General features: G+C 32.7%; 1 protein-coding gene across 1 annotated transcript in view; it reads right to left on the bottom strand.

The window, feature by feature from the left end:
* Positions 1 to 16,484, bottom strand: part of LOC128190375 (carboxypeptidase D-like) — a 34,393-nt gene that overhangs the window by 4,460 nt on the left and 13,449 nt on the right. The window contains 14 exon segments of the mRNA XM_052862403.1: positions 257 to 406; positions 746 to 891; positions 1,356 to 1,508; positions 1,946 to 2,098; positions 2,374 to 2,439; positions 2,442 to 2,554; positions 4,658 to 4,830; positions 5,091 to 5,188; positions 5,603 to 5,765; positions 11,847 to 11,996; positions 12,331 to 12,476; positions 12,957 to 13,109; positions 13,566 to 13,727; positions 14,005 to 14,189. Of these exon segments, the coding sequence (XP_052718363.1) occupies positions 257 to 406; positions 746 to 891; positions 1,356 to 1,508; positions 1,946 to 2,098; positions 2,374 to 2,439; positions 2,442 to 2,554; positions 4,658 to 4,830; positions 5,091 to 5,188; positions 5,603 to 5,765; positions 11,847 to 11,996; positions 12,331 to 12,476; positions 12,957 to 13,109; positions 13,566 to 13,727; positions 14,005 to 14,189 (2,011 nt within the window).

The following is a 16,484-nucleotide window of genomic DNA, read 5'->3' as shown; positions in this document are numbered from 1 at the left end:
TGAATACAACCTACCAATAATGAATACTAAATTGTATATATTTTTACTCTGTTTCATACATGCATGCACATTATAAATCGTTCTTGGTTACACACATATACATGTTCATGTATACAGATAACAAGTTCAGCATTTACTAACATTAAACACTTGAGTGGGCAAAAATACCCAAATTAATGCATGGTTCTAATAATAAAAATGTCAAAACTTAGTTAAAGAAGAATAACTTCATCTGATAACACGTAATGAGGAGTACTGGCAAAATAGGAATGTATCCCAAGAGTAGTCCCCCTTGATGCATAGCTGTGCTGTCAGAAGCTGCGGTCCAAGATCGGATGTCTAATCTGGTTGCCTGTCCGTTGTGCACATCGAAACTTCTCTCAGTTACATATATTCCATTGAATACCTAAGGCAAAACAATTTAAATATAACTGCATGTTCCTTATTTGTTGGATCTTTGAGAACAACTACGGTATGCATTGTAATTAAATATGAAGTAAGTTTGAGCATATCTATATTTATATTATAATGTATGTTTAATGATTTTAATACTTTGTCAGATACTAATTGCTTAATTTACAATGCAATAAGCTCAAAAGATGATGAGGTGAAAGAAAGCCTCAAATACATGACTAGAAGAGATCTCAGAAATAATGTTTGCAAATGCTTTCAACACATGTTCACAATTCATTCTTTTTTTAAACCTAAATCTATAAGTAATAGTTTTATATATTAATTCTGTTACCTGTAGGGTGTATGTTCCAGGTAAAAGTATTCTCCAGTATTCCCCGTACTTGGAAGAACGGAAAGACACCAGTTCGCGACCTTTTATTTTTAAAGTTGCCGATGGAACAACTTTTCCATCTTGATCATAGATTATGCCTTTCACTCCTAAAAGGTATGAGTAAAAGAACAATTGATTTTTGATGGGCATTTAATACAATATTCTGGTCCCATTTAATATCTACTGACCCTGAATTTTGAGACCATCATGCATGCAGTCCCCATCTTGTATACACAGATTTAAAATTAGGAACAAATTCTAACCTCAAACAAATGCAAAGAAAGATTGATAAATAGAAAAATTAAGCCTTTATATTTTTTATCTATTGATCATGAAAAGGCCAGTTATTCACTCAAATATGATTACAGCAACCACTCTTGTTATGAATTCTGGGCATATGGCAAGGTAAGTTTTATTCCCCCTATTCTTTTATTATTCATAAACCTTGAATGACATATCAAATTAAAGATATCAAATACGTACACTGATAATTAATGGAAACTGTTTGTCCATGGCACTTTTTATCAGCATGTTATAATTTGAAAAGAAGTTGTCGGTAAACATTAAATACCAGAGTGAACCCTCATGAGGAAATCCACCAGCGCCTGTTTGTTGTCATTCCAGAACCCTGGGAGGGTCTGTGGGGCTGGGTATTTGCAGCAGCTGATCTCCAGGGTCACCTCCATGCACCCTGCCTGTATATAATTCCAATCCTGCATACCACCTGATAAAAAAAGAAATTAGTATTAATTAAGATATATATGTACCAGTAATGTGCACTTAATTATATCACACTCTATAGCTTTGAAAATCATAATTACTATAAGAACTTCATTTGCTGGTGAGAAAATTTTGAGAGATTGTGAAAATCTTATCACAGAAAATATTCCTCTTAACAAACAAATCATGTTTATTATCATGTTAATTATTTTCTATGTCTCCTTTGAAAAAAAATTTGTGAATTGTTGAAAGTAGTTCACCTCAGGTGCATAATGATTCTCAAATTGATAAAACTGATAAAATTATTCCTAACCCATTTATTATCCTATATTTGGTCTTTCATTTTTTATTATAAAAACTATGCTCCCTAGTATTTAAGCAGTAAAAAAATAAAATATAACAATCCTAGTTCTAAATTTTGTTGTCATCCATATTCAATACCTGTGATAGGATACAAAAGATCTATAATTCCATCTGGGAATGCATATCCACAATGATTGCCATAGAACATGTTGTTGTGTTTGTATGAGTAAGTTTTGGACAGGGATATAAAAACATCATCATCTGGGCTAGTCACATACTTTTGGATATCATCTGCAAAGTTAAGCTCCAAAGTAAAAATTATGAATTGTACGAAAAGTTACAAAAAGAATCAAAGGATTAATCAAGGACTCCTCAGTGGGTCTTATTCCTGAAGGACTGAAGGATGAGCCTCTTGCAAGGGGCATAATAAAATACCGGAACCTGTCTGTTGCATTATATTCTGGGTTTATTCGTCTGATCAAGAAACAAAGGATAAATATTTTGAACTGTAGTTAAAGTTTTAAATAGAGAAAGATTGTACATTGTTCAGAAGTTTATTTTTGTACCATTTGGAATATTGTCAAAAGGATAGTTGACCACCAATGCTCCACCATGTAAGTTAGCGGAGAGTACGGGATCTGTAGAGTCCAGTTCATCACAGCGGAAGTCTCCGGCTGAGTGGGTGCAGTGTTTGTGGCAAAGTAGTCTGGGAAATTACGGTTCAAATCATACCCATTCTTGTTACCCCTGGAAGAAAAGTCAAAGGATTGAAATATCAAGTTTGTTAATGTAGGCCAAAACAGCTACAGAAAAAGATTGTTGTGAAATACTAAGTTATTATCAAGCACGAATTGAGTGACGTGGTGTAGAAAGTTTTATACTCATTTATTTTAAGCATTCATTCCACACTTAACAAAAGTTATGTCCCTTGATTGCTTCTTTTTGGGTTGGTAAATGTCATTCAATTCTACCGTAGCTTAAAAAATTGTTTGCTTTTTGTATTTTGATTGCTAAAAGATGGGGCTACTCATACAGTTGAAGAGAATTCTACTTCTGAATTAGAAAATTCACTACAAGACTCCCAAATGTTTGGTGACTTGAACGTTAATGATAAATATGTATTTCAGCTGACCAATCCTTTTTCTCCTAAAGAATAGAAACAACCTTTCACAAACTTATACAAAGTGGGAGTAGAATTCTACCCTTAACAAAAGAATTACATAAATAGTACCAGTATGTTGCTCCTTTACTTAAGGGAATAAATTTACTCCCTGTAGGTATACAGATTTTTTTCCTGTTTTGTTCTACAAGCAATTTTGAAAACAGCAGATACTCCCACCTTTAGTAAAATTAAATTTGGGTATTTTTATCTGGAGGCTATGTCTTTAATGATTTATCAAAACATGAGTTGAGGTCAGATATTCAGTGATTTATTAACTTTCAATGTTATCACTGAACAGTTAATCTAACAGAAAAATACAGGGCTCTTTATTGCTTTAAGTTGTAATTGTTATATTAATAACAGCAAAGAGAATTACTTTTGACTAAATTAAAAAAACTGGACAATTTCATAACTTACTTCTACACCTTTTTTTCTTTCTACACAAAGGTTGATATCACTATATACATGTGTCACCGGCTCCTTTTTATTTGTTAAATTATTGAGAAATCTACCATTATTTTGATAATTTTCAAATGAGATTGAAAAAAGTGAAACATCTTGATTGGTGCGAATAGCTTTGATTGCTTATAATTTAATATTTGATGCATCATGTAGACCCACTAACAGTGAATTTTGTTCCAGTTTGTGACTCTGCCCTTGCAATGCATCAAATAGGCACGCCCTAGTACAACAGAGGAATCATACGTATATAATGAAATTGAGCAGGTTGAACAAGGCTCGACATTATTTATCACAAAAATCTCACTCGTAAAGAAATCATCAGAAATCACAAATAACATCCATTGAAAATACAACTTACAAATAATGAATTCGTATAAATATTAATGGCATATGTAGTCACATTAAACACACTGACATGTATGCACATGACACATATACAGAACATAACATTATGAAAGGTTAATTGAGTTCACACAAGGTAAACAATATTCGGTTATAATTGAGAAACCCAACTGGACTTCAGCATTTTTTAAAAGTTACATGTGAGTACATTGAAGTACATTATCTCTTTTCACAAATACATAGATTTCAACAAAATAAAATGACAAGCTGAAGAAGAAAATTTACTTAATTGCGCTCATGTATTCTAAAGATGTTCAAATAACGGGTGGAGCTAAAAGCCTACATGGATTGACTATAAACAGTGTACCCCTACCATAAACAATGATGCACATCTTCCATCTCATTTTTTTTATCACAGATAAAAAAGAAAATACCGGTATATAAGTCTAGGGTACATATGAAATGAAAATTCCAAAATTTAATTTTTGTCAATTTACTGGTTGCCGTATTTCAGATCAACCTTTCAATCATTACCAAAACTTAACCCCACCTTTGCAAATTAATTTGTCATTTATTCAATGATTTTTTCTTCTTTAATTTATTGTTTTCAATTTAAACAATACAAATTGGGTTCATTGAATAAACGACCTTTAACGCAATCTTTTGTTCTATTTCATTGCAAATGAACTTGGACTCATTGGAAGATTTTGGATTTAGTTACTTGTATTGGGTAAATTACTTGTGGCAACAAAGCTCAAAGTTGGGCAAAATTAATAAAAGTGTTTCTCTTGGAAATGCTTATGTATTATATTTATGGAAAAATTTGGTTGACAAAATCACTATTTTGCTAAGTTTCCCTCTGAGCTAGAGCTATTGAAACTCACCGTCCTTTCAGTCCAAAACAGTCACCTATATCTGAATTGTTAAAGCCATCAGGGTTCATGGAGGGCATTATATGGACAACAGTATTATTCAGGAAATACGTGATTGTATCATTGTTGCCGTAAGATGTCACATAGTGGTCAATCAGATGGAGGAGAACCTCTCGACCCACAACCTAAAAGTACATGTAGTACAATATATACAAAATATCTCATATCATCTTTTTTTCATTCAATTATTGTCAGATTATTTTCCTGCCCAAAAATGCACCATATGTAAAACACAAAAGATGCATTAATTGCAAAGAAAATTATTTTGTCAAATTATGTCAAAATTTGAAAGAGGAAACAGGTTGTTAAATAAGTTTATCCATTTTTGCTTAAGATCACGTTCCTCCTGGAAAAAGAACGATTGCAATACTTAAATAATGGTCACCTCATTCCCATGCATGTTGCCGATGTATTTGACATGCGGGCGTAATGGCTGGTGAGTATCTGGATTTCGTCCAATCGCAAGCACCCATAGGTCTTTATCTGAAAAATAGAGGAGCAAAATTTGAATCATAATGCATGGGCTGATTAAAAATAAGAATAAATATACATGTACTATCAAATTCATTGACTGAGTCACACCTTCAGAAATAATTCAAACAAAATTTACAATCAATTTGTGACAATTTGTGGCAAATATGTTTCAAGTCAGGTCATCAAATATTATTTTATTTGAATGGAAGGTGTTGTTTAGGGGAGAGAGAAAATACTTCAAGTACTGAAGCTCCTGTAGGCTAAGGAATTCTAAACTGAGCTAGGTGTTCCATATTTTAAAGTTAAAACGTATATCAATATATCAACTGAACATGCATCATTTTTAATCGTTTCAGTGATATCAAAATTTGCTCATAAAAGACAAAACAAATGTAGAAGCAGATGCTGCGAGTAAGTGCTTACTTTCAACTGTTTTCCCAATACTGTACAGTTTGGTCAAATTGGGGTAGAGCTGAGACATGTTGCGAAGAAAATTCTCCAGACTTTCGTTGTCATGGTAATTGAAATCCAAACAAAAAACACAGCTCCAAATTAGTACACCTAGAAATACTGCCTTCATCTTGCCCTAAAGATTGGAAGGAAAAAAAATACATTAGCGAACATAGAGCCATGATTAATTCATAAAGGGAAACATCACAGATATCTCAATGTCACCTGCTTTAAAAGTGAAATGCCACAAGGATAGATTAGTTGTATCATATCGACTCCTCAACAAAAATAAGCCTTGCAAACATCTGTTTTTCTATAAAAACTTTCACTTCTTTCTAGAGAGAGAGTGGGTGTACATGCAGGGGTAAATTTCTTTCATGGATATAAAATGCATCATTAACTCGCATGTTTTTTAATATAATTATGGTTAGATTACAGTTTGATTCTGGGACAGTTTCTTTCCATCCTGTGTTTCCTGTCAGTTAATAAAATGATGATTTCTTAAAAGTCAAACACTATTTATTGAAAATGTTTGAATATTTCCTTAGTCTTTATGTGTTAATTGTATGTATGATTTGGTAATTATTATGTATTGATATAAAATAAATGACCATTTTTATGGGGTGGAAGATGAGTGTCTAAGCTAACCAGATTGTTCCAACCCTGCATGAGCTACATACATGTATATCAATTAATGTTATCGATGGAGCAAAAATAATTCTTTCAATTGATTTTGTAAATATGTGAAAGGACTAGTTTTCTTAAAAGGGATTTCAAAATAAGACGATGGTGGAATTTCGAAGATAATAAGACATTTGTCGAACCTATTCATCAATGTGTCATGATGAACCACTTAAAAAAATATATGGTTTACAGAGAGTCTGATCAAGCTTACCAAGCTATCATTAAATACATCAATTATTGATGAACCAGAGCGTCAGAAACACTAACCTTGAGTTCCTGAAATAAATAATTTCGAAAGAGCAGTTACCAGTTATTGTTTTGTGATAATTTTTTGGGAGTTGATTTTAATCAACTCTCCTATGCACTTACCCGGGCAAACCGAAAGTGAAACGGTGTTTGGACATTAGCACAAATCAATACCACTGACAACACTAAGTTCCTGAAAATAATCGATAAATTTAGATGCAATGAATTCTGAAGCATTGTTTTTCAAAAAAACGTATTATTAATACCATGAAAATAGTTTGATTTTAAATGGTACAAACAGTTTAGATATTTTTTGAAGTCGTATGTATTCATACGCTAGACTTCAATGTACTTGTCTCGTTCAACCAGACGCTCGGCTGTCTCGTTAATATCCGACTAAACAGAGAGTCTCTCTTGCTTGTCGGAGATAGACAGAGACAGTCGAGCGTTTGGTTGAACAAAACTAGAGATCAATCTTGCCTGGATTTATACAATTTCTCAGAAATATTTCGATTACTGATACTACTTGCCATGCAAAATTACATATCGTTGATTTTAACATAAATGATATTCGATAAAATCAACTCCCGTCAGTACTTTGATTTTTCATATCATCAAACTGCCTAAGAAAAGAGATCTAACCAACTGCAATAACTGGAGAGGCATCACCTTACTCTCAATACCTAGTAAGATATTTAGCAGAATAATAATCGACAGAATTATCACTGCGGTGGATGCCAATATAAGACAAGAACAAGCTAGTTTCAGGGAAGGAAAAGGCTGCTGCGACCAGATCTATACTCTGAGAAACATTATAGAACAATACACAGAGTGGCAGAGACAGCAAATTACAAAAAAGATCTTTTTTCCCCCGACAGCAAATTTTTCCTAGTAGGAAATGTGTATCGTCATTGTTATCACAGAGGCATAAAATCTGCTCTTTTTGTGTCATGATAGCCTAAAAATTTCTAACGCATCTTTTTCTCGTGTTACATTCTTCAGAGAAGCTTCTACAAACACTCTGCTGTAAGTTTCATACTTTGAAGTTTTACCAACAGTGTTGACCAGTGGCTAGACAAGATAGTCACGCCTCACTGCAGATGGCTTCGATAGTTACCTGTGCAGCTGTTTTCAAGTACATCACTGTAAAATGATTCCCTTTCTTTTTGTGTTGAATTGGCATTTCTTTAATATGTATTAATTCACTGGCTTTTTAAAAAATTTATTTTACAGAGAGAGAGAGAGAGAGAGAGAGAGAGAGAGAGAGAAAGAGATGTATTAGAGATATAAATTTCTGCAGTAACTATTCTCATGAACACATTTTAAAGGGAACTGCCGAGTGAATTAAAAAAAATCATATTCTGCATATTATTGTTTGTGCATTTTCCATTATTTTCAATTAAAATTTACCATTACATAATTAATTGCATAGTTGAACTTTGTACATGGAAATCCAACAGGATGAAATACATGCACACATATAGTTGCAGTGATTTTATAGTCTGTTCACATTCACAATGTTATGTTTGAGTTTTCTCACATATGAACACCCAAACCAATTTTGTAAATAAAATGTGAGAGATCAATGAAGTTGAATATTTTTTAACTAGTCTACTGCAGAAAACATGAAAGTAATAAATATTTTGTATATTAATAATTATATACTAGTATCATACAGGAGAAAACATTATGACTTTATGTACATAAAATTTAGGTTTTTTTTTATAAAATGAAATGTTGACATGTCCGACAATAGTCTGACTAGTAACTTTGAATCTTGGGCTAGTAACTTTGTGGCCAAATTTTGTAATTGCACACCCCTGACATTGCTATATGTACATGTAATATCAAAGCTGTATGTCTAATATTCTATTGTACTATTTCAGCGATATGTTACACAGATGACATACTTTTCACGTGCTACACTTGATGCAGTTACACACCACTGTCATGAAGTTGTAATTCATTATATTATTATAATAAAGATGATGTCATAAAAGTTTTTTTTCCTCCTACAGAACTTTACAATTTTGTGGTTCGTAAACCTAAAAATAAAAAAAACTTGGTCAAAAGAAATTTTTTTTTATTTACTCCTCCTACGGAACTTTATCATTTTGTTGTTTGTAAAGCTAAAAATATAAAAAAAAAATGCTGGCCTTAATGCAGAAAAAATTGGACTGAAAATAAATATCAAGAACACTGAAGTTATGTCATTAAATATCAAACACCCAGCAAGAATACAACTACATGAAAGTAACCTAACCAACACAAGATCATTTATACATATCTTGGAAGCATAGTTACATCAGATGGGGATGCAGACAATGACATAAAGACCAGACTAAGTAAAGCTAGGGGGCTTTCATGAACCTGAAAAACATCTGGAAAATACATGACATAAGTAGGAAGACAAAGTTAAGATTCTACAACAGCTTCGTCCTGTCTGTCCTACTCGATGGAGCAGAATGATGGAGAATGACAGAAGGAGACATAAACATGCTCTCCAGTTTTCACAACGGATGCCTCAGAAAGATCACTAGGATTTTCTGGCCTAATAAAATATCAAATGTGGAACTTCATAAAAAGGCAAACAGCGAGAACACGAGAGCTATGTTAATAAGACGGAGATGGCAATGGATAGGACATGTGCTAAGAAAACCTACTGACAACATCACAAGAATAGCACTACGATGGACACCAGAAGGAAACCCGGTCGACCCAAGAACACCTGGAGAAGGACCGTGGAAAAAGAAATAAGGAACACAAATTTACGTGGGGAGAACTGGAGAAGGTGGCTCAAAACAGAGACAAGTGGAGGAGTCTAGTCCTTGCCCTATGTGTCCCCGGGCATAGCAAGGACTAGATAGGGTAGGTAGATCATTTTTGCAAATTCATGGGAGTATATTGAAAGAGTTTTGAAGATTTTCATTTTATTTTCATGTCTGGTTATAATGGTTCCGCTCTATTATCAGAAACGAAGACTATTTGGTCAGTTTTGGTATAGTCCTTCATTTTCTACAAAACTAACTACTTGATGTGGCCATAAATAAGTTTCGAAAAAATAATGAATATATAGTACTATACCGTTACGGTAGCAAACCAAAACTCGGGGTTCGTGAATTTTGCAGTTCCCTTCCCTTTTCTATAACATTAAGCAATTTGTATACATGCAAAAAATAGTTATGATTAAACCCCCCCCCCTCCCCCACATTATTTTCATTTTTATTTTTTGCTGTTGTTCTTACCTTTTAGAGTAACTGGTGTATGTACATGTATGGTTTCGATTTGATATAAATTCCAGGGAAATCTAATACATGGAATGCAACTTCCTAGTTATTTCGATGATTCCATGCATCAATGCACTGTTACCCACATACAGAGCTTCCTGAAACTTAGCGTCTTATTTTTCGGTTATAATTGGTCCATGCTATCATCTTTATACCAAATGAAATTACATTCTATTCACAGCTGACATCTTAAGACATTTAAACATTTGCAACCTGTTAGATAACCTATTTTATTCATTACCATATCTGTTTACTTCAGCAACTTCATCTCTAATTGAAAAAACCCTCAAAATGACCAAAAGCCTTAATGAGATATTTAAGCATTGAATGCTTATTTTTGGACAACGCCCGGTATTCAATTTATCTGCATCGCTTGGTGTGTCATAGGACCGGCGACATCCCAAAATAAGCATTCAATGCTTAATATCTATATTTTCATCCTGATGTCTATTTGTATGAAATATTTTGTATCGCCGCTATAAAGCCAATTTTCACGCTCTTAGTCAGGGATATGAAACATACATTGAACAGCCATATTAACATGTTATTTAGTTAGCTTCCACAACAAAAAATATAGTGCCAGAAAATTTGTGGAGACAATCTTTTTCATTTAGGAGTAGATATTAAAGAATTGAATGCTTCTTTTTTGGGATGTCGTTGGTCCTATGACATGGAGTATCTCATGGAGACTGTGGTCAACATCTACCTTAATTTTCTGGATATGAATATTTAGCTATTATCCCTTATTTAGTAATGAAAAATTCTAAATATTCAAGATTAAAAAAAAAGAATATTTCTCTTTTATCTTTATACAGAGCCTTTTCTTCTCAGGGAGATTAATATTACCTGGTAAAAGTCTAAAAATGGCCCTGACCCTCAAGCCGATAATTTCATCTGCATCTTCAATGAACAAGAAAATCATAAAACAGTCTTGGTTTTCGAAGTTTTATACACCATATTATGATTTGATTTCGTAACATATTAACATTGACATGCTAAGAATATAAATACATGTACAAGTTTAGATACAATGGAAGGAAAATAAATTAGCTTTATCACAGGAGAAGCATGCTGCATAATCTAATCACCTGAAATCAACTATTTCCCTGATTCATATAAATACATTCTCAGATAAATCAACAATCAAGAAGAGAAAATTTACCAATACGGTCCTACAATCAAATAACATATAAAAAGCTGTACAGTATAACATATTTTAAGTTGGAAGACTTAATTTAAAAAAAAAAAATAAAGGAAAATGTAGTTTCTTCACTAACAGAGCACAATATGTAAATGCATGATGTTTGTGTCACCTTTGCACAAGTTGTATTTTTACACAAAATCTGCAGTAACATAATCAACCTCTAAATGTTCATAGCATTTGAGCTGTCTCCCAACAGGGGTAAGAAACAAATTTCCACTGACTTTTTATCAAGAAATGATATACTGTATACAGGGAGATATTCAACTCAGTTTTCTTTTTGCCCCTTTTTCCGTCATTATCAGCAGGCAAATTAAGACTGGACTAATTTCAATGCCTCAAATAATCTCTCTTTAAACACAACTATGTCTGGGTGAATAGGGCAAAACCATTGGAAAGTGAAAAGGATGAAAATTACACAGGGCAAAAATAACCCTGTATACAGTAATGTTGGAAGAGGCAGCCCTAAATGCCCAGGGAAATAAAATTACAGTACATGTAGGATTTCCTGCTACTGAAAAGTTTGATTACCATAATTTCTGAATACGTCCTACCAAAAATGAATACTAAATTGCATACATTTTGACTCTGTTTCATACATGCATGCACATTATAAATTGTTCCTGGTTACACACATATACATGTTCATGTATACAGATCACAAGTTCAGCATTTACTAACATTAAACACATTTGCACTGGGCAAAAATACCCAAACTAATGCATGGTCCTAATGATAAAAAAGTCAATACTTAGTTAAAGAAAAATAACTTCATCTGATAACACGTAATGAGGAGTACTGGCAAAATAGGAATGTATCCCAAGAGTAGTCCCCCTTGATGCATAGCTGTGCTGTCAGAAGCTGCGGTCCAAGATCGGATGTCTAATCTGGTTGCCTGTCCGTTGTGCACATCAAAACTTCTCTCAGTTACATTTATTCCATTGAATACCTGAGGCGAAACAATTTAAATATAACTAGTATTATTTGTTGGATCTTTGAGAATAACTACGGTATACACTGTAATTAAATATGAAGTAAGTTTGAGCATATCTATATTTATATTCTAATGTATGTTTAATGATTTTAATACTTTGTCAGATACTAATTGTTTAATTTACAATGCAATGTAAGTAAAGCAATAAGCTCAAAAGATGATGAGGTGAAAGAAAGCCTCAAATACATAACTAGAAGAAATTTGCAAATGCTTTCAACACATGTTCACAATTCATTCTTTTTTTAGACCTAAATCTATAAGTAATAATTTTATATATTAATTCTGTTACCTGTAGGGTGTATGTTCCAGGTAAAAGTATCCTCCAGTATTCCCCGTACTTGGAAGAACGGAAAGACACCAGTTCGCGGCCTTTTATTTTTAAAGTTGCCGATGGAACAACTTTTCCGTCTTGATCATAGATTATGCCTTTCACTCCTAAAAGATATGAATAAAAGAACAACTGATTTTTGATGGGCATTTAATCCCATACTCTGGTCACATTTAATATCTATTCACCTTGACCTTTGAGACTATCATGCATGCAGTCTCCATCTTGTATACACAGAGTTAAAATTAGGAACAAACTCTGAGTTTACACAAATGCAAAGAAAGATTGATATAAAGAAACATTCTGTCCTTATAATTTTTATCTATGGATCATGAAAAGGCCAGCTATACACTCAAATATGATTACAGCAAACACTCTTGTTATAAATTTTGGGCATATGGCAAGGTAAGTTTTATTCCTAATTTTATTATATTCTTTAACTGTTCATCAACCTTGAATGAAATATCAAATCAAAGATATTAAATATGTACACTGATAATTAATTAAAACTGTTTGTCAGTGGTACTTTTTTTATAAGCATGTTATAATTTCAATTTGAAAAGAAGTTGTTGGTAAACATTACATACCAGAGTGAACCCTCAGGAGGAAATCCACCAGTGCCTGTTTGTTGTCATTCCAGAACCCTGGGAGGGTCTGTGGGGCTGGGTATTTGCAGCAGCTGATCTCCAGGGTCACCTCCATGCACCCCGCCTGTACATAATTCCAATCCTGCATACCACCTGATAAAAAAAGAAGTTAGTAATTAAGATATATATATATGTGCACTTATTTATATCACATACTATAGCTTTAAAAATCATGAATAAGAACTTTTCTTTGCTGGTGAGAAAATTTTGAGAGATTGTGAAAATCTTATCATAGAAAATATTCCTCTAAGCAAACAATTTATTCAATGTTTGTCAAATATAATGTTAATTATCATGTTAATTATCTTCCATGTCTCCTTTGAAAAAAAAAAGTGAATTGTTGAAAGCAGTTCACCTCAGGTACATATTGATTCTCAAATTGATAAAACTGATAAAAATATTCTTAAACCATTTATTATCCTATATATAGTCTTTCATTTTTTATTATAAAAAATATGCTCCCTACTATTTATATAGCAGTAAAGAAAATAGATCTATAATATGTTAACAATCCTAGTTCTAAATTTTGCTTTCATTCATATTCAATACCTGTGACAGGATACCAAAGAGCCCCATTTGTAATTCCATCTGGGAATACATCTCCGCAATGATTGCCGTAGAACATGTTGTTGTGTTTGTATGAGTAAGTTTTAGACAGGGATACAAACACATCATCATCTGGGCTAGTCACATACTTTGTGATACCATTGGCTGCAAAAGTTAAGCTCCAAAGTAAACAATATGAATTGTACGAAAAGTTACAAAAAGAATCAAAGGATCAGTCAAGGACTCCTCAGTGGGTCTTATTCCAGCAGGACTGACTGATGAGCCTCTTGCAAGGGGCATAATAAAATACCGGTACCTGTCTGTTGCATTATATTACGAGTTTATTGGTCTGATCAAGAAACAAAGGATAAATATTTTGAACTGTAGTTAAAGTTTTAAATAGAGAAAGATTGTACATTGTTCAGTGGTTTATTTATTTTACCATTTGGATAATTGTCAAAAGGATAGTTGACCACCAATGTTCCACCATGTAGGTTAGCGGAGAGTACAAACGGGATCTGTAGAGTCCAGTTCATCACAGCCGAAGTCTCCGGCTGAGTGGGTGCAGTGTTTACGGCAAAGTAGTCTGGGAAATTACGGTTCAAATCATACCCATTCTTGTTACCCCTGGAAGAAGATTGGAAGGATTGAAATATCAAGTTTGTTAATGTAAGCCAAAACAGCTACAGAAAAAGATTGTTGTGAAGTACTAAGTTATTATCAAGCACGAATTGAGTGACATGATATGGCGAGATTCATACTCATTTATTTCAAGCATTCAATCCACACTTAACAAAAGTTATGTCCCATGATTGCTTCCTTTTGGGTTGGTATAAAATGTCATTCAAATCTACCGTAGCTTGTATTTTGATTGCCCCAGGATGGGGCAGCTCATACATTTGAAGAGAATTCTAGTTCAGAATCAGAAAATTCACTGCAAGATTCCAAAATGTTTGGTAACTTGAACATTAATGATACATATGTATTTCAGCTAACCCACCCTCTTTCTCCTAAAGAATAGAAACAACCTTTCACAAACTTATACAAAGGGTGAGTAGATTCTACCCTTAACAAAACAACTACATTTATAGTACCAGTATGTTGCTCCTTTACTTAAGGAAATAAATTTACTCCCTGTAGGCATACAGATTTTTTTCATGTTTTAATTTTGAAAACAGCAGATACCCTCGCCCTTAGTAAAATTAAATTTTGGTATTTTTTTTCTGGAGGCTATGTCTTTCATAATTTATCAAAACATGAGGTTGAGATAAGATATTCAGTGATTTATTAACATTCAATGTTATCTGATCAGTGCAGTCTGTTAGCTCAGGCATTTCTTTTACAGAGAACAAGTATACATAATTTTATTACACTTAAAGGGACTTAGACATGATTTGAATTTACAATTTCAAATTTTATTTTTCCAATTTTAATATTTAGAATGGTTAATATCTGTATTTTTAATACTTTGTCAAAATTTGAAAGTCAGATATTGAGTTTTATTCAAGATACAGAGTTTGAAAATCTTTGTTTTGAAAACAAAGCTTGAGCTTTGCTATTGTTTACATGTGTTTTATTGGTATAAGTCTTAATCAAATGTTGCTTTTTTCTGTTTATCATACTATCTATGAACACATTGAATCAGTTTACCTTGTTTGCCACGAGTCTTTTGGTCAAAGAAATGGTAATTCCATACTTTACATAATTTGTAAACAAATATAAGACTCGAGCTTTGTTTACATAACAATGCTTTCTTACCTCTTTATCTCTCTTATAACTTGACTTCTAACATTCATATTTTTGTCAATTATTTAAAATGAGCAAGTAAACCATTTTCTACAAAAAAAAAAAAGAAAAGGAAAATTCTGATCTAAAATCGTGTCCAAGTCCCTTTAATTGGTAATCTAACAGATATATACAGGGATCTTTATTGCCTAAAGCAGTAATTGTTATTCTAAATAACAGCAAAGAGAATGACTTTTGACTAAATTAAAAAAAATTTCACAATTTCATAACTTATTTCTACACCTTTTTTCTTTCTGCACAATGGTTGATATCATTTTGAATATACATCACTGGCCCCTTTGTATTTGTTAAATTATAGAATCTACCATGATTTTGATAATTTTTAAATGAGATTGAAAAAAGTGAAACATCTTAATTGGTGTGAATAGCTTTGATCACATTATAATTTAATATTTGATGCATCATCATTGATTCAGTGGGCCTACTAACAGTGTATTTTGTTCCAGTTTGTGACTCTGCCCTTGCAATGCATAATATGGGCAGGCCCTAGTATAACAGAGAAATCATACGTATATAATGAAATTAAGCAGGTTGAACAAGGCTCGACATTGTTTATCACAAAAATCTCACTCGTAAAGAAACCATCAGAAATCACAAATAACATCTATTGAAAATACAACTTACAAATAATGAATTCGCATGAATATATTAATGGCATATATAGTCACTCTGAACACACTTACCGATATGAATGCACATGACACATATACAGAACATAACATTATGAAAGGTTACCGTAATTGAGTTCACACAAGGTAAACAATATTCGTTTATAAGAGAAAGCCAACTGTACTTAAGCATTTTTTTAAAAAGTTACATTTACATTGAAGTACATTATCTCTTTTCACAAATATATAGATTTCAACAAAATACAATGACCAGCTGAAGAAGAAAAATTTACCTAATTGCGCTCATGTATTTTAAAGACGTTCAAATGTGGGGTGGAGCTAAAAGCCTACATGGATTGACTATAAACAGTGTACCCCTACCATAAACAATGATGCACATCTTCCATTGGATTGTTTTACAGATAAAAAAGAAAATATATAAGCCTAGGGTACATATGAAATGAAAATTCTAAAATTTTAATTTTTGTCAATTTACTGGTGGCCGTGT

This window comes from Crassostrea angulata, chromosome 6, assembly GCF_025612915.1.
Source record: "Crassostrea angulata isolate pt1a10 chromosome 6, ASM2561291v2, whole genome shotgun sequence".
NCBI classification, from domain to species: Eukaryota; Metazoa; Mollusca; class Bivalvia; order Ostreida; family Ostreidae; genus Magallana; species Magallana angulata.
Note: the sequence above shows the minus strand (reverse complement) of the source record. Positions and strands in the feature narration are given on the sequence as shown.